Genomic DNA, 25,471 nt, shown 5'->3' with positions numbered 1-25,471 from the left:
TCCAACATGGCCCCCACCAACGATGGGCTTCATTACTCTGCATCAGAAACAGACTGGTGATGTAGCAGAGACTAAGTCCATGTGTCATACAGTCCATGGTCCCTATCAAAACTTGAACCAGAGACCCTCCAGTCCCCAACCAGAGTCACTCTCTTCTTATAGTGATTTTTGTCTGTATCTGTAAAAGATTTAGTCCTTAGTTGATGAAGTGAAGGTCATTAATGCTCCCTTTGAATTTACAAAAAGACAAAAGACTGAAACCTTGAATCAGACTTCAGTATTAAGACTTATTTTTCCTAACAAACAAAACTCTGTCAGACAAATGTAACAGTCACAGTTTGAGCTGTGTCTACTGTAAATATGAACTTTGAATGTACAAAAAATGTACAAGGAGTTGTTATTTTTTCAAGAAATTTGACAAGTAATTTTTTTTAATCCCATCAGTGCTTTTTCTAGTCTTTGCAAACAGCTGAGGCCTCGTCTCTGTCTTTAAATGTCTTACAATCAGACAGGCCTTTGGACTTGTCAGCTGAATGTGGCTCAGATCAAGTGTAGCAAGACATTTTTACTAAAGAAATGAAAGAAAGACTTTCTCAGACTTCAGTTTTTGTAGACAACCTTTAAAGAGGAAAAAACAAATGTTCCTCTGAGTGTCTTTAAACGCTTCTCCAGAGTTTGTGCTCTAATGTGTTTATTGTGAAACAGTCACATAGTGTTTTTGTGCAGAATGATGCGCAAAGTCCTCTCTGGCACTGTCAGTAAGTGCAGCCTGAGTTTAGCTGCTCTGTGGCTGAATGAATCTCCATCACTCTTCTTTGTTCTGTTCTTTCTCTGCAGCTTTCTTGTGTTTTAATGCTGAAACACAAACCAGCAAGCCCGCCATGTAGTTTGACTCTGTTGCAGAGTGATGAGCATCCAAACAGAGCATAGCTCATTGTTCTAAGTCAGAAATAGCACGTACAGGCTGCATCATATAGATCAGAGTGTATACAGGCCCACGGTTTGACATGTCGTGTATGTGAGGGCTTAGAGAGCATCAGGGATTGTATTATTCTTCCTCACACTGCTGCAGCTTTAAGCTGATTTAACTGAGCCACAGAGCTCAACTGTGTGAGCTTTTAGCTCTTTAAGAGCTCACACAGCTCAGACCTACACAGACTTTAATGTGTATAAATGATTAACTTCGACATAAATGATCTATAACTCCTGAAAACATGTTTGTGTGAACTTATGGTAAAGTTTAGGACTAACAGAAGGCCTATCTTATATATATGTGTATATATATATATATATATATATATATATATATATATATATATATATATATATATATATATATATATATATATATATATATATATGTGTATATATATATATATATATATGTGTAGATATATATATATATATATATATATATATATGTGTATATATATATATATATATATATATATATATATATATATATATATATATATATATATATATATATATATATATATATATATATATATATATAGTTTAATAATATTTAATAATATTTTGATCCATGTCTGCACGTTACTGTGTGCAGGGTGAAGGCTGGCTGTGACCGGCTTATCGAGGTGGACGACATGATGATCATGGGCCATAAACCGGACCCTATGTGTGTCTTCACCTACGTCCAGTCTCTCTACAACCACCTACGCAAGTTTGAGTGAAGAATCCAACCTCTGGGTCTGCTTTTCAGCCTCTTCTTCTTTTCTCTGAGCTCTGAGCACAGAGGAGCCAGAGCCACCAGGGGTGCACAGTGAATGGACTGCCCTGCCTCCTGGTGGTGGGTTAATGAACATTCCCCAAGGCACAGAGGACTCTGACTGAGGGAGGAGACTGTGCGTGCTGTGATAAAGAAGAGGAATACACACAAATTTCAGGGCTTGTTTGTTAGTTTGTGTGAGTGTGTGGGGTTTGGGCAAAGAGTGCGACTATTGCTGTGTTGTAAGTGTATGCATCAACCTCCAAACTGCACAGATAGATGCTGTGTGTGTGTCACAGAGGTGTCTGAATACCTGAATGGACTGCAGGTTTGAGTAGAAACAGAATCAAACGGTGTGTCAACTGATCATCAGCTGATCACTAGCTGATGTTTACATCCACATTTGCTGTGATGATGATGATGATGATGATGATGATGATGGTGATGGTGATGTGTAAGACTAAATAAACTGTTGTGCTTGAGGTCTGCATGAGTCTGTTGTGTTTCTGTAAGTATAGAGAAGAGATGATATGAGGTCGAACCTGAGCTAGAAGGGAAAACTATTTAAGACAAGGCAGAAGACAATTCAACACAATGATTAATTTCACAAGTTAGAAAAAACAGTTATGGTTCCTGCTCAACTTCAAACATCACTAAATAATGTATGCACACAAAGATTTTTTTCCAGTATTTTCAGAAAATAAAGATTTGGTTAAACTTTTGAGCCAAAGTTATTCTTTTTTGGGTGGGTTCTGCTGAAATTCAGGTGTAGCCAAAGGCTGATGTCACCTTATTCGTAAACAGATTAAAATATCCCACCTAGTGAAACACAAATTTGACTGTTTAATTGTTATAAACCTGAGGAGATTAGAAACTCATCCAACAGCTAAAATGAAACCTTAATCCAAACTCTTGATCTGTCATTTAAAGCGGTTAAAACGAGACATTTTTGGGGACCAACAGGCTTTAGACCAACAGTGAAAACACAAACTGCTTACTCAGACTCATAATCTAACTGTTTGAATGAAAAATGGAAAAATAGTCAAAGTGAAACAAAGAGAAGTCTTTTTGATTTTTTTTTAAATGTTAGAACACTCATCAGTTAATTTAACGTTTCTGTAAGATAATACATTCTTTTATCAGTCCCACAACAGAAGAATTTACTGAGTTGCAGCAGGAAACAAGAAGTGAAAAAGATTGAAATAAGACTATATAAAACAAAATAATTCAGTGAGTTATATCACAAAAATAACAAAACTAAAAACTAATCAAACATAAGATAAATGAAAAAAAGTCAACAAAAAGAGCTCTCTCTCTCTCTCTCTCTCTCTCTCACACACACACACACACACACACACACACACACACACACACACACACATGTTTAAAAGCCCATTCCCTGAGGTCATTCATGTTTTTGTGATATAAGAAGTGATTGTAAAATTATTATCAATGTGATATTCAACAACCTTGTTAAAAACAGAAACTGCGATGAGGAGGGCTGTGTTCACTGAGTTTTTTGTCTTTTTCTTACATTTGAAACCAGCTGAAGACCCCATTATATAAACAGATCCTCGGATTAGATTAGATAAAACTAGATTATATGAGGAGGTGAAAAACACCTGGATTTAAAGGCTGGTGGGTGTGTTATGTCCAGTCTGATCTGAGTATAAAAGCAGTCACTCCCTCTCTGCACAGTGTGCTAGCGTGTGTGTCAGACAATGTGAATTGGTGTAGTTATGACTCTGTTTATGGACTCAGACTTTTCTGGACTCAGAAAGAACCAGCAGCAGGCAGCAATGATGGACTTTAAGACATTATTTGGAGAGCAAGATCAGAGTAAAGGTGAGTTGGATTCAACTGTTGTTGTTGTTGTTATTATTATTATTATTATTATTATTATTATTATTATTATTATTATTATTATAAAATCTCTGATCTTAGACATTTATGGACTCATTCAGGAAACAAAACAGGTGTAAATGAAGGCTTTCACTCAATAAAAATAAGTCAGCTCTGATGAACTGTCAGATTTCTAACTTTATTCACATCAATAACAGAAATTATCCAGAAACACGTTTGGGGTTGTGGGGGGGGGGGGCTTTAATATCCCCTTGATTGTATTGTCAAAGTACTTTCATAAAAACAGTGTGCCTTTGAGCATTTAGTAAACCACATTTTAAAACAGGATGTATAAATTACTATTATTATCTCATTATTATTGTTGTTGTTGTTGTTGTTAATGTTGTTTTTTTTATTATTAAAACCTTCTGATAGGTCAGCCTTTTTAACACCAGCGTCACTGTGCTATAAATAAATCATATGCAGCTTTACTTCTCAGGTTACACACTAGTTGTTGTCACATACATACAGCCTGCTCTTGAACTTAGGGATTTAGATGGATGCATTGATTTGGTGATCACCTGAGAGGCCGTCAGATAAAGACGAGCTGCTCTCCTTTACTTCATGTAACATTATGCGCATGAGCGCGCAAAGACGCGCTGAAGCAGTGATTGAAAATCAAACTGACCCCCCAGATATACACGCTTCCTCAGTTTACATTTTAAGTATGGGGGGGGGGGTTGACTTATTTTTCCTTTAAATTATCCACCCTGAAATACGGCACCTTTCTGTCTCCTGACCGGCATTCAGTTTTCTTTACACAAAAGACTGTGATAAGGATCTGTCAGGGAGATAAAAAGGTCATTTCTTCTCAAACACAGATGTTTGAACAGTTGAAGCAGAGACAAATCTTTTTAAATATTTATTCATTTTAAATCCGGAGCTTTAATCTGATCAACTTTGGTTATAAACTCCAATTAAAACATAAAAGCACGTAAAAGTGAAACATCTCTAAACTTAAAAAGCTTGACCTTTACGAAAACTGACGTGAAGGAATTCAACTGAAGGTCAGGTTAAACTTTTTAAATTGTGTGAATATATATGGATAGGTTATCAAACATTGAAACATTCAATTACGCTCTATGTTTGAGTCAAGTCTCCCTTTATTTTTATTTTCCCCTCATATAAGAGCTCCTCTTTCTCTCTCTGTCCCCCTCCCGCAGACTCCCCGGCTGACGGCTCGCTTTCCTCCCCGGAGCCGGACCAGGGGGCCTGCGGGCCCTCGGAGGGTCAAAGGAAGAGGAAGAGGACCATCTTCAGCCGAGCCCAGCTGTCCGAGCTGGAGCAGGCCTTCGCTGTGACCCCTTATCCGGACATCACGTTGAGGGAGAGGCTGGCTGCTCACACACACCTGCCCGAGAGCAAGATCCAGGTGAGACCGGGTCACATGCATCCTCTGACACACCTTCAGATAAGACTCAGGGAGGACAATGGATTTATTAATGTCGACATTTCATTGCGTCCTAAGAAAGCGGGTACCACCACCGTCCAACGCTCAGGGGACTGTCCGTACGGACCGCGCGTCCGGCTCTGTCTGTATTACTGATTCCTAAACTGGTTCATCTCAGTGCTCTGACCTCTCTTCTCTTTATTTGATAATGATACAACCAAGGCTGCTGTGTCATTTTTTCTGTCTTCATGGAGTTTAGACTGAAAGATAAATGTATTTGACATCTATCCAACTTACCCGTCTTTGGTTTTAATGTCGTTTTTATAAAATTAAAAACAGACTTTGTCAGGTTTTGAAAATACGAACTGCTGCTGGAAGAACAAACAGCTCCAAAAAAAAAAAAAAAAAGTTTAGTCCTGACAATTTGCTTATAAATGAATAAATAAATAAAAATCTGACACCTAGAAGAAAAGTTTGGTGCCTGACTTGTCAAGTTAAAGCTCTTATACAAATTTATTTGTATAATAAATAAATTTGTATAAGAGCGAACTGCTGCTGGAAGAACTGCTGCTGGAAGAACAAACAGCTCCAAAAAAAAAAAAAAAGTTTAGTCCTGACAATTTGCTTATAAATGAATAAATAAATAAAAATCTGACACCTAGAAGAAAAGTTTGGTGCCTGACTTGTCAAGTTAAAGCTCTTATACAAATTTAATATTGGGTCAATTGTTAACATTTAAGAGATTAAACGTGTTGTAGTCATAATATAGAAAAGTGTCTGACGAAATTATGTCTCGGTTACAAACAGACCACGAACCTTTGAGGGTCTAACGTAATGTTCATCGTCGGCATCATTCAGTAACAGTGAGAGCAGCATTTCATTGAAGCTGGGCTCAAACTTTAATATGCTGAGAAATGAAAAGGGAATAACTCCATAAACATGTGATAGAAACTGACAGAGCAGGAGTCTTTACTTTAGTGACCCAGCTGAAGAAAGTCCTGGCTGAACCTGAAAGTTATACCTTTGGTGTTAAGAGTTAAGTGGTTATCACATAAACTTCCTGGGGCCCACAGCAGTCTGAGAAGCTGACCTGATGGGAACTACTTTACCTGGTGTAACACTGGATGGGAACAGGGTGACAGCCCATCGTATTGATGTATTTATTGACAGGTGAGAGGGTTTGCCTCTGTCAAATCACCTGCTGGCTGAAAGGAAACATGGGGAGCGGAGAGGAGATTACTGCCTAGACTTGAACCAGCAACTGCTGTGAGAAGCACAGTGACTGCTGTACACAATGTAAAGAGTCTTTCTAATTTGTAATGAGCTGATGAATGTGGTCCAGTCCACGGGAGCCTAGCTTAAAAGCTCAGCTTGTCTCTGTCTCCCTCTCTGTAGCAGCCACAAAGAGACTCGCCCTGAGGTCACGTGAGGTCAAAGTGTTCAGAGAGAAAGAGTCTCCATCCTGAGATAATGAAAGCTTCATTAAATCTTGAACCACTACCGGGACGGTCTGAGATCATGTCAGTACTGGACTGGTGGTGTTGGATGGTCCATATGGTTCTGTTCCTGTGTGTTTACTGAAAATTGACGCCCTCACCTCATGGTTTCAGACCCAGAGCTGAGGATCTTTACAAAAGTTCAGTCAAGGTCCCGTTTCTGTTCACAGGTCTGGTTTCAAAACAGAAGAGCCAGAAGCATCAAAACCGGGAGATTCCCCAAGTCCACCAAACCAGTCCTGACAGCTCGAGCGGTTGTGGATCCGTCTTCTGGTCCTGTCGGCTCCGCCTTCTTTACTTCCACCTCCCTGGCAGACATTTTCAGACCTGAGCAGACCCACACCTGTGAGGAAGTCCCTCAGATGTACTCAGACTGGATCCAGATCTACAGCAACCCTGTGTCCTCCTCTCCACCCTCCTCCTCCTCCCTCCACCAGCAGCCCATACCAGGCTCCACAAAACCTCCAGAGCCCCGCCTATGGGAGGAAGATCACCTCCATCATCATCATCAGACAATGGGACCAGCTCTCTCAGGGTTCCTCCCTGGATCCTTCCCCCAGGCTGTCAGCAGGCAGCACCCCCACCCAGCCTCCACCCGCTCCTCTTACCAGACCTTCAAGAACTTCAAACCCCAGACTGTGGCTCCATCTGGGGCGCATCAGGCTGTGTATGGGGGCGGGGCTGGAGGACACACGTCTGTAGACCAGGTGGTCCCGTCTCACCCTCAGCAGGTGTACTGGGAGGTGACTCAAGGACAGGGACACCACTGCCCACACCCACACCACCATCACCCCCCACAGATGGGACCACAGACCTCCATGGGGTACATCTCAGACCTGATCTACAATGCTGCCATCGTCACCAACTTCTTGGAGTTCTGACCCATCAGAGAGCGGAGCAGGATCTGAATGAAAGGATTTTTATGACCTTTAACCCTCTGAGTTCACATAAAGATAAGCCCTGAGGACACATAGAGATCAGTCCTGAGGTCACATGGCGATCATCCCTGAGGACATGTAAAGATGAGGCCCTGAGGAAACATGAAGTTAAGCCCTGAGGAGACATAAAGATCAGCCCTGAGGACACGTCAAGTTCAGCCTCGAGGACATGCAAAGATTGTGACAAATGCAGTTAACTTGTTTTTGGTGACAACATCCCTAAAGATGATGAAGTAAAGTGTTATAGACGATCAAAAACATGTTTAAAACAATCACTGAGCAGACTTTCTGCTTTGCTTCAGGAAAAAATTACACTGAAAAGGGAAACTGTAGATTAACGTTATTAAATCTTAATTTAGTACTATCACCAGTTATCAGGATAAATAGACTAGAGATGTTTTTGTATTTAAAGTAGCCAGCTAACTAATGGAGCATGAGCCCTCAGACCTGATTTAATTTTTACACCTGACTTCACTACGTTTGACTTTGTACTAAACAGACTTCATATATAATGGAATTTCCTCAATATTTACCAATCCTGTTTTTTTTTTGTTTTTTGGGGGGGGAATATTTCAAAAAATCTTCAGCCTTTCATATCTTTTCTTTTTACTTGTACCACTGCTATCCCTCAGTCTGAAGTTTGTGTCTTGAAAAGAACAAAATCTTTAGATTGAAACTTGACATAAATTGTAGGGTGAAGCCACAATGTGAAAAAGTCATTTTTTTAATCTCTCTAAACTCAATTAAGCAACATCAGGTTAATATTGTAAGCTACTAAATGATCTTTACTTTATATCATGAGAAACAGAGTAGAGGATTCTGGTACAACTTCGACTTCTTTAAAGGAGCATGTGAAAGAATTAGGATTAAGAAGTCTGAAAACTTGCTGTTAAAAGAAAAACTTAATCTGGACCAAGTATACATTTTTCTATCCTTGAAGCTGTAAGAAAATGGCAACGGGGTGGTGTTATGATGGGAACTGGAAGCCATCTGATGTTGAACCTTAAAACGCATGGATGAGTATTATTTTTTAAACCTACTCTGTGATGGTTTCTGAAAGTTAGAGTGAAGCATTTTTGTTTGAGTCTGCAGGGCTAAAGCTACGGTCAGCTATGTAACACAGAAAGGTGAACTCATTTTTTTAACTGATTTCTGCATCAGTTTGTTTCATTTAGATGTTTTTTTGGTAAATATAAAACATCTAAAATGATGGACAGAGCTGCTGATAAACCCTGAAACTTGTTGCTGGGCCTCGTCATGAAGTCCTCTCACAGATGCTGCTCCTGTTTTCCTGCTCTAAGCTGAACCGTGGCATGTTTTATGCTGCCAGTATTATCTTTCAAAACATCCTGATTAAAATGATTCCTTGTGGTTAAATACCATGGCAGGAATAATTATTTTCTAAGTCAAAATATATTTGTTTCATATCTCTCTGTTCTGTAAGTAGGAGGAGGTTTAGACGGACAGAGGGAGGAGGGAAGATGAAAAATAAGAAGTAAATTAAAGCTCAGGCTCTATCAGCTTACAGGCTCTGTAATTGTGCCAGGATTTAAGTTTAGAAATATTACATGAGAGGAATAATACAGGGAAAATATGACAGACAGCAGCACACAATGTTCACCCAGCACAGAGCTCTGCATATCATAATCATCTTTAATACCAAATAATCTTCCAATAAACCTTTAATCCGGGTGTCAAATCTCAGATCTTTGAAAGATACTTTTTTTGGTACTCCAGATGTAGTTACATCTTTTAATCTCTGCTGATATGACAGGATGTATTAAGAAGAGAATCGGATAGTTTACAGAATTCATATCTGGAGAGGGATCAGAGAAAACATTCTGTGAGTTGTAGTGGAATTGTTTTGAGCTAAGACACACAAAGTTATCGTCCCAGAGGATGATAAGTCTGTTATCACGGCTACGCACCCCTGGGTTACATTAATGGTTTGTTTTCATCAGCTGCTTGGCTCCATGATTCCATTCACATTCTGTAGATACAGTAAGCACAGATCAGAAGACAATTATTTCCACATCTGTCAGCCAGAAAGCCAGGATAAAGACCCTTCAAGGAAAATATTATTAACTGGTACCACATCTGCTGGGCTATTCAGAAGAGTCAAAACAAGTGCAACCACCATGACCACGACCATGGCAGCAATCACGACAATGACAACAACCACAACCGTAATGGCAAAGTCAAACAAACAACTACAGAAACAACTTGAATCACTGCTGTTATTGACACAGCTTTCAAAATGATCTCATGAATAAAAAAACTGATTAATCCACTTATTCAATGATTGACTGAACACTAATCAAAACATCACATTTTGTTTACAGCCCATAAGGACCAAACCCTCCGTTTTATGCTAGCTTTGAGTCATAGGTTCTACTAAGCACAGTGTACTTGAAGTACTTGAAAGCCATACTTCTACAGTTCTACAGCTGTACAGTTTCATTTAGTAGATGCTTTTGTCCGAAGCAATGTTCAACACAAGCAAGAATTTAGACAGAAGGAAAACGACAACAGTGTTACAAGTTATTCAGCTGCAGGTGCTGCCATTAAGTGCAGGATTTTTTATTTATTTATTGGGGGGGGGGGTAGAATTACCCAGCTAACAAACAATCCACAATTAATTGCTGGAACAATATACTTCAACCTTCAACAGCATTCAGTAGTAGTACTGAAAAATCAACAAGAGCTGAGTCTTAGACCTGCTGCTTCATTCTACCCCTGAGGACAAAGAGGAGAAGGGTCAGCTTAAGTACTTCAAGTGTTCCCTGAACAGATGAGTTTTCAGACATCTCTCAATGTAGAAAGGGACTCTGTGGATTGTATAGAGTTAGGTAATTCATTCCACTGTTTGGGCACAACAGAGGAGAAGAGTTTGGCTAGAGATTTAGAGATGCGCTAGGCTGGGAGTACCAGGCGTCTTTCACAAGCAGAGCGTAGTGGGTGAAAAGGAGTGTAGACCCAGATGAGGGATCCCAGGTAGGCAGGAGCCATTCTTGTCAATGCTTTATAAGCCAAAAGAAGAGCTTTGAATTTGATTCAAAGTGCTACTGGAAGCTAGTGAAGTGAGATTAACAGCTGGGTGACGTGTTGTTTTGGGCTGGTTAAAGACCAGACGTGCCGCTGCATTATGGATCATCTGCAGAGGTTAAAATGGACATGCAGGGAGGCCTGCTAGGAGAGAATTGCAGTATTCAATGCTTGATATCACAAGGGCCTGCGTGGCCTGTTGTGTCAGGTACGGTCTGATCCTTTTGATGTTATAGAGGGCATATCAACAAGATCGAGCAATGAAGGACACGTCAACCTTTAAGGTCAGCTGGTGATCAATCATGACACCCAGATCTCTGGCAGAGTTTGTGGCACAAGTTGATTGGAATTAAGCAGGACATTGATCTGTGGTTAAACCAAGGGACAAGCAGTAAGGACAATGAGCTCAGTTTTGGACAGATTTAGCTGTAGGTGGCGTTCCTTCAAAAACATCCAAGAGCAGGGGCCTGTACTACGAAGCTGGATTAGCTCTTAGAGAGATAACTTCTAGGATAAGTTTCGGGTTTTCCGTACTACGAATGTGGATTGTTAACATGTATTATCTTGTACCATGTTCCATATGGTAAAACATGTATTTACCCATCCTTGCAGTAACAAGGTTTATGCACGCGAGGGCTCTCGTTTGAGAGGGGTCAGTCGGATGTCAAGTCCTGTTTGTGTTGTTGGCGTCGTGCCGTGGTGGAATAAAGTGGTCGGAACCAAATGAACGTCGTGTTTATTTGCAGTTAACATTGGTAGCAGAGGATGGTTAGCAATTATAAAGTACCACCTAAGTTTGATGAAGCCAGACCCTACGAATGCTGGAAGAATGAGGTTAATATATGGACGCGAGTTACCGAACTCGACAAGAAGAAACAGGCGCTTGCTGTCGCACTGGGGCTCGACGGACGAGCCCGGGAAACCGCCATGGAGATACCCGCCGAGCAACTGGACAGTGATGACGGTATGGCGACTTTGCTTGCCAAACTTGACAGCGTTTTTCTGAAGGAGGAAAAGGATCGCGCTTATGAAGCGTATTCTCATTTTGATGCGAAAAAAGGATATCTCTGTTTCAATGGCGAACTACATCATAGACTTTGAGCAGTGATATAACCGGATGAAAAAATACAACATGACGCTTCCTGATGCTGTGTTAGCATTCAAGTTGTTGGACACTGCATGCTTGGATGAAAAAAACAGACAGCTCGCTTTGACGGCGTGCACGGAGTTGACTTTCTCGTCGATGAAGTCGGGACTGAAAAGAATTTTCGGAGGCAAAACGGCGATCTTTTCAGATGGAATAAGTGTGAACCAGGACGTGGCGTTCCTCACAGAGCAAAGGCAACAAGGAAAAGTGAAGGGAACTGTCACCCCACCGAGAGGACAACAGAGGCAGCCCTTACCAGGTACCAACCCGCTGGACAAATTTGGTAGGAGATCCAAATGTGCAGTTTGTCAAAGTACCTTCCACTGGGCTAAAGACTGTCCACATAGAAGTGAACAAGCAAGACTGACTGAAGATGTAGAGGAGTGTAATATCACATTACTTACAAAAGACGTGCTGTCCAATGCAGAAATTTTCTTGACTGAATCTTTGGGCTCAGCCATTATTGACACTGCTTGTACGCGCACAGTCTGTGGAGAAAAATGGCTCGAAAGCTATATTGATGACTTTAATCAAGAGCAGCTAAGTCAGCTGTTAAAATCAGAAGCACCAAGTTGCAGGCCTTTCAGGTTTGGAGATGGAAATGTTGTGTACTCGAACAGAAAAGTGAAACTACCTGCCGAAATAGGACAGACAAAATGTCACATTGAAACTGAGGTAGTCCAAGCTGACATCCCCCTGCTGCTCAGTAAAGCATCTCTGAAGAAGGCAGGGACTGTTTTGGATATGGAAAATGACAGAGCTGTGATGTTTAAGAAACCAGTAACCCTTGAATTCACAAGCTCTGGGCATTACTGCGTGGATATAAGAGTTAAAGACGCACAAAAGGAAAAAGAATCTGAAGTGAGTCAAACAGAAGACGAGGTTCTCAAACTATCAGAAAACCTCTCCTTGGATGAAAAACGCAAATCTCTCCTGAAGCTTCACAGACAGTTTGGTCACGCATCTGCAGACAGACTACAGAGACTCCTACATAGCTCAGGAAATAAAGACAAAGAGTGCATTACTATTTTACAAGAAATAGTAAACAACTGTGATGTATGCCAGAGGCACAGCAGGACAAAACCAAAACCTGCTGTGGGTTTGCCGTTAGCTTCAGGATATAATGAAACTGTGGCAGTGGATCTACACGAGCTGGAACCAGGTGTTTGGTATCTCCACATCATGGACCACTTTACACGCTTCAGTGCAGGAAACATTGTGAAGACAAAGAAGGCCTCTGAAATAGTCAACGCTTTCATCCATTGATGGATAAGTGTCCATGGTCCCCCCCAGAGGCTCTACAGTGATAATGGTGGAGAGTTTAATAATGAAGAAATGAGAGACATGGCAGAAAACTTCAACATTGAGGTAAAGACAACAGCAGGATACAGTCCTTGGAGCAATGGACTACTAGAGAGACACAACCACACGCTCACAGAGATCATCCAGAAGGTGAAACGGGAAAATGAGTGTTGCTGGGACACTGCTCTAGACTGGGCCCTTATGGCCAAGAACAGCATGCTCAGTGTTCACGGTTATAGTCCACATCAACTAGTATTTGGACAGAATCCCAACCTTCCCTCTGTGTTAGTTGATAAGCCACCTGCATTAGAGGGAACCACTATGAGTTCAAGGGTAGGAGAACACATATCTGCTTTACATGCTTCCAGAAAAGCATTTACAGAAGCAGAGTGCTCAGAAAGGATAAGAAGAGCACTTCGCAAGCAGCTCAGACCTACAGATGACAAATATGAGACAGGCGAGAAAGTTTATTACAAAAGAGCAGACTGTAAAGAGTGGAAGGGACCAGGGATAGTTATTGGTCAAGATGGAGCTGTTGTTTTTGTGAGACACGGAGGGATGCTTGTTAGAGTACACCAGTCAAGGCTGAGTAAGGTAAATGCTCAAGGTCAAGAAAAAGAAAATACACAAAATAATGCAAATGCTGAGATAGGATGTGAGACTGTCACTGTAAACCATGAAGCAGATGTTAAACAGATTACAGACAGTGAACATAGTGACACGAGTGACATTGAAGCTAACACAAGTGGGGTGTATACACCTGGTGAGACACAAACTGACAACACACATAATGAGGAGGCCAGCTCAGAAATACACCGCCCCATTTTGACACAGAACAAAAGACTCAAAAGTGGACAGACAGTAACATTTTTGGGCAGAGATGATGGTATTTTGCACAGAGCCAAAGTGTTAAGCAGGGCAGGCAAATCCACAGGAAAGCACAAAAACTGGTATAACATGCAATGTATTGAACCAGATGGAAGTGACGGACAAAAAATGTCCCTTGACATCACAAGTGTTGATAGTCTCACCGTTGAACCTGAACACAGGGAGCCTGATGTACTGATAACTAAAGACATTTCTTTTGACAAAGCCAAACAGGAAGAAATTAAGAACTGGCTCAAAAACAATGTGTTTGAAGCAGTTGAAAATGTGGGTCAAAAATGCATCTCCACCAGGTGGGTTTGTATCCTAAAAGAAACTGCTGAAGGCATTATGCCAAAAGCTCGCCTCGTAGCTAGAGGTTTTGAAGAGCTTAACATTAAAGAGCTACAGAAAGATTCACCAACATGTGCCTCTGAGTCTTTAAGGCTCTTGTTAACTGTTATTTGTCAAAATCAGTGGCAAATTCACTCCATGGACATAAAATCTGCATTCCTGCAGGGTATGGAGCTGTCCAGGGACATTTACATCCGCCCCCCTCCTGAGGCAAACTGTGAAGGTACCCTTTGGAAATTAAAGAAATGTGTGTATGGTCTTGCTGATGCTTCACTATACTGGTACAACAAAGTAAAAGAAATCATGATAAAGACAGGTGGCAGAGTGTCACAGGTAGATCCTGCAGTTTTCTACTGGCTAGATGAGCAATGTCAGGTTGCTGGGGTACTTGCATGCCATGTAGATGACTTTCTTTGGGCAGGCTCACAAAACTTTGCAGCAAAAGTTGTCCCTCAACTTAAATCTACTTTCCTTGTAGGACGTGAGGAGCATGAAAACTTTTCCTATGTAGGAATCAACTTTGCCTCTGTTGATGGTGTTGTACAGGTACATCAGCACAGCTACATTGAAAACTTACAACCTCTTCACATGACAGCAGCACGTGCCACACAGAGAGACTCCGCTCTAAATGAAGCTGAAAAAGAGCAGCTCAGATCTAAGATAGGGCAGATTCTGTGGGTTGCTAAACAGACCAGGCCTGATGTTATGTTTAATGCTTGTACCTTGGCATCCAGCACCAAAAATGCTACTGTTCAAACTATTCATGATGCCAACAAAGTTATCCGCAAACTCAAATCTGAGAAAGTAACTCTAAAGTTTCAACATTTGGGTAACAATGCTGCTTTACACTTGGTCGTTTTTAGTGATGCATCTCTTGGCAACCTTCCAGATGGTGGCACTCATGGGGGAGCTTTGATTGCTCTTATGGGAGAGGGAGGGAAGTTTTCCCCTCTGTGCTGGCAGTCCAAAAGGATCAGACGTGTGGTGCGAAGCACGCTTGCAGGTGAAACTCTAGCTATGTCAGATGGAATAGACAATGCCATGTTTTTGGCCACTCTCTTTTCTGAACTAACAACTGGACATGCTGAACAAAATGCACCGTCATTGTTCTGTGTAACGGACAATCACTCCTTGTTTGATGCCCTTAAGTCAACCAAACAGGTCACAGAGAAAAGACTGAGGTTGGACATAAGTAGCATAAAAGAGCTCATCGAAAACAAGAAAATCAAAAGGGTGCTCTGGTCGGACTCGAAATCTCAACTTGCTGACTGTCTAACAAAAAAAGGAGCATCACCTCTGGTGCTTCTGAAAGCACTTAGTGAAGGACTATGGACATTGCAGTAAAGGTTGTTGAAAATTTTTTGTTGTGTTCTATGTTAATGATTTCACTTGAACACCTTAAGCAAATGTTCTCCTTTTACTATTCTGTTAAAAGACTTGCAGGTAATTTTTTTTTAATTTAAAATACAGGGAGATTGTTAACATGTATTATCTTGTACCATGTTCCATATGGTAAAACATGTATTTACCCATCCTTGCAGTAACAAGGTTTATGCACGCGAGGGCGCTCGTTTGAGAGGGGTCAGTCGGATGTCAAGTCCTGTTTGTGTTGTTGGCGTCGTGCCGTGGTGGAATAAAGTGGTCGGAACCAAATGAACGTCGTGTTTATTTGCAGTTAACATGGATCTCTTTTTATCCAGACACGTTGCCCCAGTAACTGATGCTGAACGCCAAACCTGGTCCGGAGCAAGTTAAGTTCCAGGATAAGAGCTCACGGGGTGTGACAGACCACCAATCGGTTCTCTCGGGCGTGCATAAAAGACCGCTCAGTCACCAGTTTGCTCATCCGGAGTGAAGTCCTCCGGTGTGGGACCACCCCCTGTCTTTTTGGCCCAACATTTTTTCTTATGGGCTTTGAACAAACAATATCTTACTAGTCATCATAGCTGAGACATCGTCAGGGAAAAGTAGAAATGTGTGCAAATGGAATCTTTCATGAAATGAAAAATACTTTATTTAACCCAAAGAGAAATTAGGGAAATTCATACTGACCACTTGGAAGGATGTTTTTATATTTAATTTTTATTTGCTCCCACGTCATTTTTTTCCCCACTGCTATTGCATCTGCAATACAAATAGCCTATAATGAGCGTTTTCCTTGAGATTTGTAGGAAAGTGGACTCTTTCTTATTATGAGGTTGGATATGGTGCTGATCACACACACACTGACTGACAACATGAATGAATAAGGACCTAACTGCCCGTGTCGTCACGTGATGAGATAGATCTATTAATATCAGCGTTTGGGAATTTACGCATTCAGAATCGGCAATTTCTTGCAGCAATCCCTCCGGCCTGGATAATACTGCGGTACTCCTCGTATTTTTTGCAGGATTATTTGCTGCTCCTCCGCCGTAACGTAGGCTGCTCTCTTCTCCATTGTGGAAAATGCTCCGGACCCGCTAACCACGCCCATTTTATGTGTGCGCGCACAGATCCCAGCCAGATTCACTTATCCAGTTGATAACAAGCTTTGTAGTACAGCAGATCTGGATAACGGAGATCCGGTGAAGTTCAGTGAGTTGTTGCAGAGTTATCCTGGATGACTTAATCCAGCTTCGTAGTACAGGCCCCAGGAAACAGTGAGTCATGATATCAACTGGAAAGTTCCAGCGAGGAAAAAGAAGAAGAAAAATCAGAAAAACAAAAGACCAGTAAATATATGATGACTGGGACTCATATGTTGGTTTAATGTGAGTCGCGTTGGGTGCAGTGAGATTAAATTAAAGGAGTTAATGTTGATAAAGGATGACCATTTATACAAACATCTTTCAATTTTTCATCTCTACCAATTACTGCAATTCAAACATTCCCTGTATTTTAATATTACTCCACACTCCTCATATATTTCTGTCACATCAAGAAAAATTCAAGTCCACAGTTTTCACAGCACAGTGCTGCGTCCTCTATGAAGCAGAGAGCTGTGTGAGGCCTCCAGAGTGCTCAAACAGTCCCACAGTTTAAGTATATCCCTCCTTTCTTTAACACAGCTGCTATGGCTCCCCAAGTTCCCCCTCCATTGTCCGGACCAGCACGTAGAGTTCAGCCAGCCCAACTACTGAGGCAGCAATCACAGCGGATATTACCCTCTGAAAAACAACAGCACAAAGCAATAAAAAAGGGGTCAGTTTGGGGGAAACATCACAGACTGAAGACCAGGGCCCAGATATAAGAAGCATTATATATAGATCCTAATCAGCTCTAACGACCTGCTCACTCTTCATTCCTCTGACATGCTGGCATGCAATTTTCTTTACTGAAGGTATTTTAGAAGAGAGCAAATAATCACCTCCAAATCTGTACTCAGCAGTTTAAGCAGAATATCAATTCAGTATCAGACACATGTGAAAACAGCTTCTTGATCCTTGATCTTGGAATTCATTTTGGGAAAGGTTAGGGTTGCAGAGCTACTGGAGAAAAAGAAGTGTTCCTCAGTGGTTCAGTTAAAAATGTGAATATCTGAATATCTTACTGCTGATGTGTCCGTGAACAGATACTGACTCCCCATGTATGAACAGGCGAAAGCAGCAACCACCGTCACCAGAAAGTTGAACACAGTCACCACCATTGCTTTGGCTGATCGCACTGGACAGAGAAAATGGAAAGTAATTGTATTATGTATTTATTTATCTATTTATGATTTTTGTTCTTGTAGAAGCCAGTAAGGAGCATAATGATCGCTCCAACACTTCTGAGCGCTTATAAGCAGCTTCTTTGTGGTGTTATCAGAGCTTGCCCTTTAAGAACATTCAAATCAAGAACAAATGCACAAGAGACATAACTAACACTCTACAATGCAAACAGTTCAGTCTTATTAGTTTAATGCACTTATTTATCCTATAGCGCTTACATAAATACAGTTTCAGGTTAATAATGATGTAATGGTGAAAAAAAATATGAGGAGTTTCAAAACAATTAGTCAAATGTTTGAATAATTAACCATAACTGTAAATGAGGAGCAGACATTTCAACATAAAAGGGGAAAAACTAATACAAGATACAAACAATAATACAGTAAAACACAGAAACACAAGACAGGACACATGACAGAGAGCTCCATACAAACTCTCTCAGTTTGAGTTCAAAGTGACATATAATCCACAAACTGATCCCCAGAGACAGAAACTCACTGAACAGTTCTTAGATCTGTCACACTTACCTTGCAGTCCAATATCTGCTAACACTCCACTGTGGCTGAGCTCCTGTAAACAAAGAATTAAATAAAGAGTAATATATAGTTAACTATAAGAAACTAGGTGGGCTGTAGTGCCAAAATAAAAAAAGCTCATTCAGGAGTTTCTGTTTGGTTATATGAAACATAAAGACATAACAAGAGCATCCACATACAGGCTAATCGCTTCTATATTGTTTACATGCGAAATTAGCTGTTAGCAGCCTGTAGCATTGTCAATGCTAACTAGTGTAGGGCTTGATGATTTCCCTCAAACTGAAGAGGAGGTGGTGAGGACGACGTGCTGGTTCTCGGATGTAAGCTGGGAGGTGACAACGTGGACCTGTCCTTCCATCCATTGTTGTTGGGAACATGGGATCTAGCCCCGGGGGACGGACGAGCTAGCCGTGCTAACCCAGCAGCATCGTGCTGTTCACGGACGTGGCCTGACGGAGCTGACATCGGACGCCGGCCCCACATTGGAGGTGCTTTGCCTGCTGTGAGCAGACAGGATCCAGGAGACAGAGACTGAACAGACTGCTGGGGAGGCTCAGTCCTGGACCCTGTGGAGGTGGAGACTGGCTGGGCTGGAGAGTGGTGGACGAGTGGTGGACAGGATGTCGTCATCTAATTTCTTATGGACCTTTTTGCACTTTCTATACTCTTTCTTACTTTTGTTTTCTTAAATGCTGCGGTGACTCCTGAAATTCCCCTCGGGGATAAATAAAGTATTTTCTATTCTTTTCTATTCTATTCTATATAAACACCTGAAAACAGTGACAGGAGGCGAGTCTGTTGCTTTCTATTTCTTTAAAGTATTTCTTTAAACAAGTCAAGTGTATGAATGTTAAAATAAGGCAGGATGAGTTTTTTTATCAACACATACAAGAAAAAGACAAAATCAGCAAAGACTTGCATGAAACCGTTTTGTCCACAGGGTGTACCAAAGACAACAAGAAGTGAAAGATCCTCACAGCTTAAAAGATGGTTTGATGCTAAAATCTAATGAAAATGTACCTGCGTGTTAACATTTCGGGTGATTCTGTTGTATTCTTCGTTGGCTAGTTTCGCCTCTATCTTCTTGAGACGAGCAACTAGTTCAGGGTTCTAGGGAAAAGGGAAAAGAAGTTCAGGTTTCTTTCTCAGGAAATGAACACAAGGGTTGCAAACTGTTAACTTCACTTGGCTGAGCCTTTAGTGCATTAAGTGTTAGATTTACTAGGGTGACTAACTGAATAACTTGGGCAGCTGTTTGTCTTAGCTTAGCCCAAAATGACTGGTAGATGTTAAACAGACACATACAACTTGACAAATACAAACGGTTTCTTACTCTGGGAGGCTTCACAAACTCAGGCAGATGCAGGGAGCTGTCCTCCAGCAGCTCATGCAGGAAGTACGGATGACCTGTGAAAAAATAAGTTAATAAATTATTTCAAGGTTAAAGTCTCAGAATCATAGAACTTGCAGAAATGATTTTTTTTTTAAAGCAGTGAATCATGTCAGAATTACTTTACTCTAAATCAGGATAGCTGTATTTCTTACCACTATATCCCAGAATGTTGATCAACAAATCAATTTGATAGAATTGTTTGGTATTTTAGGGAACTTATCGTATCATTTTAACAACTGCTTAAACAGCTCTCAGAATTCAAGCAGTGATTGTTTGTTGTTAACTTGAAATCTTGGAAAACCGAGAGTAAACGTGTAACTAAAGAAAAATTGGGTAAATAAAATGTATGACTATATCTGCTTAGGGCTGTACAATTCCACTCCCTCCTGCACATTTTGATGACCTTTCCTCCTTTTTTATCCGTTCTTTTTTCTTTTGAATTTTTTCAAGAATAAATATCGGATTTTTAGCATGTCTTATAAAACGTGTTTACTTGGATTTAATGAGATAAATGTTAGAGCCCTTACCTTTCTCTTGGAGGTATTTCTTGAGTCTTCTTGCAGTACCAAAGGACAGAGTTTTAGGCTCTGCTTTTTCTAGAGTCTTCTCCAGTTCCTGTCTCAAATGTTGAGGCATAGGTGAATCTGAATTTTCTAATAACTCTGCCACTTTATCTTTAAATCTATCCCCGACAACAAACGCTGAAGCCATGTTTTACTACACAGGAACTGATGAAGGAGTCTGGAATAATGCAGCGGAGATATCCAAATAAATACAGGGAATCCCTGTTAGCGCCTTTTCGTATCGAAGGATGAGTTAACGAGACGGAAAATTAGCCTTAGCTATTTTCAGCCATATTTATACACAAAACCCAGAACTACAGTTTTTTAGGGTCTGGAAAAATTTACACGATAAAGAAGGCAGCCATATTGTTTGTCTCGTGACACGATGGCGTAGTTTGTCACGTGACCAGCCCATAAAATATATTTTTTTCTTCTTGTAAATAAAAGAAATTAATCTCTAAGTCAAATAGAATTTTCAAATTAAACTGATTTTAATATAAATCGGACTGATGAGAGACAATATCCTTATTGGGAACGTTGCAGTACACGTGAGCTCCTTTGGTGCATTCACGGGACTCACAAGAACTCGTAATGCTGAACCTCATGGTATTCCTCGTGCTCAGCCATCGAGAACTCATGGAATACAAATAATACGCAACACAGTAATGTAATGAATTTCTCTGCAGTCCTCCCTACTCCCCCAGACATAAAGCCGATGAGAACACTTTTTTTGCAATTAAAAGTTGGATAAAAATATTTTTCAAATGTGAAGGACATAATTGGGAACGCTTGTGTTTTATTTTCTCCATTGAACAAGTAATTGTCGCTTCTCCGTGAGGTCTTGACTTATTTCTTTTGTGTTGAAATTCAGTTTTGAGGAAGTGCAGCCTATTTTCAGATGTAAAGACAAAGTACTGCTTTGAAAAGTCGTGATAATGCACTAATGGGGCCAAGGTGGTTTAAACTCTCATAATTTCCACTCATTTTCTTGTTTACTGAACGCATCATTACGTCCCCTGCTCTATGTGTATGTGTGTGTGTGTGTGTGTGTGTGTGTGTGTGTGTGTGTGTGTGTGTGTGTGTGTGTGTGTGTGTGTGTGTGTGTGTGTGTGTGTGTGTGTGTGTGAGAGAGAGAGAGAGAGAGGGGGAGAGAGAGAGAAAGAGAGAGAGAGAGAAAGAGAGAAAGAGAGAGAGAGCGAGAGAGCGTGCCAGGCCCGTAGAGATGGCGGCCTGTGCTTTACGCCGAGGATTGCTGAGCTCTGTCAGTAAATACAGCAATAAACACACACACCGGATACTGAGCGTGGTGGACAGCAGCAGCGCGTTTGATGTGTTCAGACCGAGGTTACAATGCCGAGCCTGCGGCCTGGCCGGCGGCCTTCAGCAGCGGAGATTCATGTCATCACGGTAAGAGACGCAGCCACGCATCTGCTAACATGCTAAAGACTTTAGCTGAGTAAGAGCACTTTAAGACGGCCCAATAGAGACTCTAGGGACGTTATCACTTAGTGGGAAAGTTTCCAAAGATGGTGCAGAAACAATAATCACGGTGTGGAAACCTTAGCAGGACTCTATGGGGCTGTAAATCAGTCAAGTACAGGTGTCCTCTGCTACTGATTAGCCAGTAAGGTAACTAGCCAGCATGGATTGAGCAACACCTAACACCACCTGACCCAACTGCCCCAAACCTGCCAAGTCCACCCTGATTAAACTTTGACAGCAACGGAGAAGGTCAAACCAGCCACTAAAGGGTTGTGCTAACATAATTTATCAACACTGAATGAGTAGTATTGTAGTTTATCGAACATACCGGTACATTAGAGACCTGTGTCTGCAGTCTGATAGAATCCCGTGAAGCAGGGCCGGGTCTAGCCAGGCATGTATGAGCAGCCACAAATGTTGAGGGGGCATTGTGCTCCAGCACCTTTTACCATGTCTAACTGACAAATTAATCACTAGGATGCGGGTACACTGAGCAAGTACCTTGTTAAGTAGTGCCGTGTCAAATGCTTGGCACTTGTTTTTTTGTAGTTATTGTTGTTAGACTAGGGCTGGGCGATATGGCCTCAAATTAATATCACTATATATTGAGCACCTTACCTCGATAACGATAAATGGACGATAATTCTGATAATTTCCTATATTAATAGTACTATATTATTCATATTATTGGTTTTCAACTTGTGAAAAGTAGAGGATAACTGACATCTCTTTCAAAAAAATTGCATTGCAGTTTTAAAAAAAAACAGGCAAGTTCCATAAACATTCAAAAATAAATAACTTACATCTAATGCCGCGGCCACATCAAACGCGAACACGCGAATTTACTCGCCCGAATGGCCTGTCACGCGCCGTGTGAACGCCCGAGTCTCGCCGCTGGACTATTTTGACAAGCTGAGGCGCGAATGCGCGGTACTGCGCATGCGGAGTAGAGAGCTCGCTCATTTAAAGACCAAAAGTCCAAAAGAGCAGCTGAAAAACAATGAGCTGTGGTTTCCAAAGCATGACAGGAGAGCGTGTGAAAGCTTTGGAGATCACAATCAATGCCTCTGCCTCTCCCCGGCAATCCACCAGCCCTGCCTGGCTGTTCCCTGCGATCTCATCCCCGATCCCCTGAACCTCCGACCCCCCCCGTACCCTCGACCCATGTTCCCGGAGGTCTCCCTGGGGATAATGAAGGGGTGGAGGATAGAGAGGAGCACAGAGAACTTCCATCTTTTCCCTGGCTCTGCCCCTGCCCCACTCTTTCCTCCTCTCTATCAGGCTTAAAACTCCGCTGAGGAAAACACAGTCGGACTCAGTGATAGCCCGTGCAGGCAGATCCAGCTGGGAACGAATGTTTTCAGAACTTACATTCAAAACCTGTCTCCTCAGAGACTTTCAACCAAGCCTGCTCCTGTTTTTCCGGTCTCTGTAGAGTACACACGTCGTACCGTATAACTCTGGATGATGACACACCACACAGATTGTTTTCTCCTCCATCCTCCGGCCGAGGCGAATCGGCGGCTAAACGCGTTTTTGCATTGACTTTGTATGTAATCGCGCCGCAAATTCGCGTCTGGTGTGGCCGCACTGTAACACTCTCCCATGGTTTTTATTTTGGCTTCAAGGGGGTCATGCAACTTTAATTTGTTAAGTTTTGTATGCTTTTTTGTTTCTTTCTCCAAACTTCACGTCTGTCCCTCATTGTTGACAGTGGCACGTTTATCCTCGCGTCACCAGGCTTGAATGAAAACAGTGGCCAATGGACATGCTCTCTCACCCAGCAGCCCTGATTTTGGCCCCGTTTACATGACGCCGAAAACGGTCAATTCCGCAAACATTTCGTTGCGTTCTGGCCTTCCGTTTAGATGAGACCACGTTGCGTTTTCAGTGAAAACGCAAACTTTTGAAAACGCTCCCCAGAGTGGAAAGATTTGAATCCGCTCCTCCATCCAGCCTCGTGTAAACACAGAGCGGAGCATTTCAGGTCGAAACGCTGACGTCACCGCATGCACACTCACAGTTTCAGGTGAAGGCTCCACGCGCAGCCACATTTCCAGTTGAGCCATTCCCGTCCAGTAGGTGGCGGTAATGCACGTCATGGTTGGATTGCCGACCGTCTCACACAACAAACCGGCAGAAAAAGAAAACAGAAGAAGAGACTTGTTCTCCTGGAGTTGTATGAACGCAGATCGTTTTCACGCCGTCCTCATGTAAACGCGGGTGGCTTTTGGAAACGCAAAGGAAGAATCTTTGTGGGAGTCTCCGTGTAAACGGGGCCTAAATGCAATGGTTTAATCCAGGGTGATTCAATTGCTCGTAAAGTACAGTGTGGGTCGTACCAAAGTGTGACAAGATGGCGCAAGCTGGTAGAAACAAGTTTGGAGTAGCAGAACTGTATTTTGTTGCTCATATGACATTGCAGCTATTACCGGTATGTTAAATGCTGAATGGCTCTTTAAAGGACTGCTTTGGAATACTATAAGAGGACACAAAATGGAGTTTAGTGGCTGCTACGGGTCCATTTGGTTTAAAACACAACACTGTTCTACAACTGGGAAGGTAGGAGAGAAAAAAACTCACACCTGACAGTTGATAATGACAGCATTTATACTCACAGCTGTTTATTTTAAATATGAAAAGTATAGCTCCCAGTCTGTCTTTATTTTGCAGTGTCAGAATCAAATGGAAGACGTTTCCAGATTTAGTTTCACAGTAGCTTTGTGAACTCAATACTGACCCCACCTGGCAGGTTAAGGTTTTATATAGAAACAATGGCAAAGTCAAATATGGTGCTATTTATGGAGGGAAATCGTCATCATTATTGCCCTCTTTATTGCTGGTGTGATTCTATACAAAAATGTTGTTTATGGTTGTTGGTGGTGGTGGTGGGGTCATTCATGTTTCTCCAATCCCTCAGGGGCGGCCATAAAGTTTTTTTTTTGGATGCTTTTTTTTGGAAATCTGAATCACGTCCCAACTATACCCCGGTCGTATTTAAATAACGATCAGCCCCTTATTAGCAATTAAGTATGTCACTACACAAAACATTATGAATGAGCTCCTTTGCTTCGAATTCAAACAACCGCTGCTGGTGCCCCGCTAGCAGCGCCCCTCCAGCAGATGAGGCTCTAGACAACTGTCTTTACCGAGGGATAGCAGACAGCTATCCCTCACAGCGAGCCGGCAGCAGGCCGATGCACTGGGCAGAGCGAAAAGGGGAGATGGAGCGGAGCTGAGAAACATGACAGGAGAAACAGCTTGATATATTTTATATTTGAGGGGGCAAGCAAGACGTTAAGACATTAAGAAGCGGAGTGGAGGAGAGAGGCATGAGATAATAAAAATATATTAAATGTAATATATTTTGGGGGATTTAGTTTGAGGGGGCACAACATTTTGAGGGGGGCAGGCCCCCTCTTGCCCCTGGGTAGACCCGGCCCTTCCGTGAAGTTCACACTAAATGTCCTTTTATTGGTTCTTTTTCTACTTATATCAGAAAGATTTAACATACACTAAATCTTCAGTCGTTTTAAACAAACACTCATTATGGACTCAGGTAGTTCCGATCAAGTGATCTGATTTGATAAGAGACAATTATTCAGTTCTAATACACACCACCACATCACCAGGAC

General features: G+C 41.6%; 4 protein-coding genes across 6 annotated transcripts in view; 3 read left to right on the top strand and 1 right to left on the bottom strand.

The window, feature by feature from the left end:
* Window positions 1-1,795, top strand: part of smtnl (smoothelin, like) — an 86,773-nt gene extending 84,978 nt beyond the window's left edge. For both annotated transcript variants that reach the window (XM_074680215.1, XM_074680214.1), the window contains one exon: window positions 1,571-1,795. In XM_074680215.1, the coding sequence (XP_074536316.1) occupies window positions 1,571-1,697 (127 nt within the window). In that variant the 3' untranslated portion in view covers window positions 1,698-1,795. The remainder of the gene's footprint in view (window positions 1-1,570) is intronic.
* Window positions 1,796-3,471: 1,676 nt separating this feature from the next.
* On the top strand, window positions 3,472-7,401 carry sebox (SEBOX homeobox). Its single transcript, XM_074678674.1, has 3 exons — window positions 3,472-3,577; window positions 4,798-5,006; window positions 6,691-7,401. Exons 1-3 carry the CDS (start codon window positions 3,472-3,474, stop codon window positions 7,399-7,401), a joined length of 1,026 nt encoding a protein of 341 aa, XP_074534775.1.
* Window positions 7,402-16,345: 8,944 nt separating this feature from the next.
* Window positions 16,346-20,874, bottom strand: vma12 (vacuolar ATPase assembly factor VMA12). Its single transcript, XM_074679695.1, has 6 exons — window positions 20,319-20,874; window positions 19,732-19,805; window positions 19,419-19,508; window positions 18,390-18,432; window positions 17,703-17,815; window positions 16,346-17,319 (listed from the first exon to the last, which is right to left on the bottom strand). Exons 1-6 carry the CDS (start codon window positions 20,500-20,502, stop codon window positions 17,224-17,226), a joined length of 600 nt encoding a protein of 199 aa, XP_074535796.1. The 5' UTR covers window positions 20,503-20,874; the 3' UTR covers window positions 16,346-17,223.
* A 605-nt stretch (window positions 20,875-21,479) lies between these two features.
* The window catches only part of poldip2 (polymerase (DNA-directed), delta interacting protein 2), a 36,756-nt gene continuing 32,764 nt past the window's right edge, over window positions 21,480-25,471 (top strand). For both annotated transcript variants that reach the window (XM_074680292.1, XM_074680291.1), the window contains exon 1: window positions 21,480-21,761. In XM_074680292.1, the coding sequence (XP_074536393.1) occupies window positions 21,577-21,761 (185 nt within the window). In that variant the 5' untranslated portion in view covers window positions 21,480-21,576. The remainder of the gene's footprint in view (window positions 21,762-25,471) is intronic.

The sequence above is a fragment of the Halichoeres trimaculatus genome, unplaced genomic scaffold (assembly GCF_033239565.1).
Source record: "Halichoeres trimaculatus isolate MK-OKI-2021-1 unplaced genomic scaffold, fHalTri1.1 fHalTri1_scaffold_9, whole genome shotgun sequence".
Classification (NCBI taxonomy): domain Eukaryota; kingdom Metazoa; phylum Chordata; class Actinopteri; order Labriformes; family Labridae; genus Halichoeres; species Halichoeres trimaculatus.
This window is presented reverse-complemented; position numbering and strand designations above follow the sequence as displayed.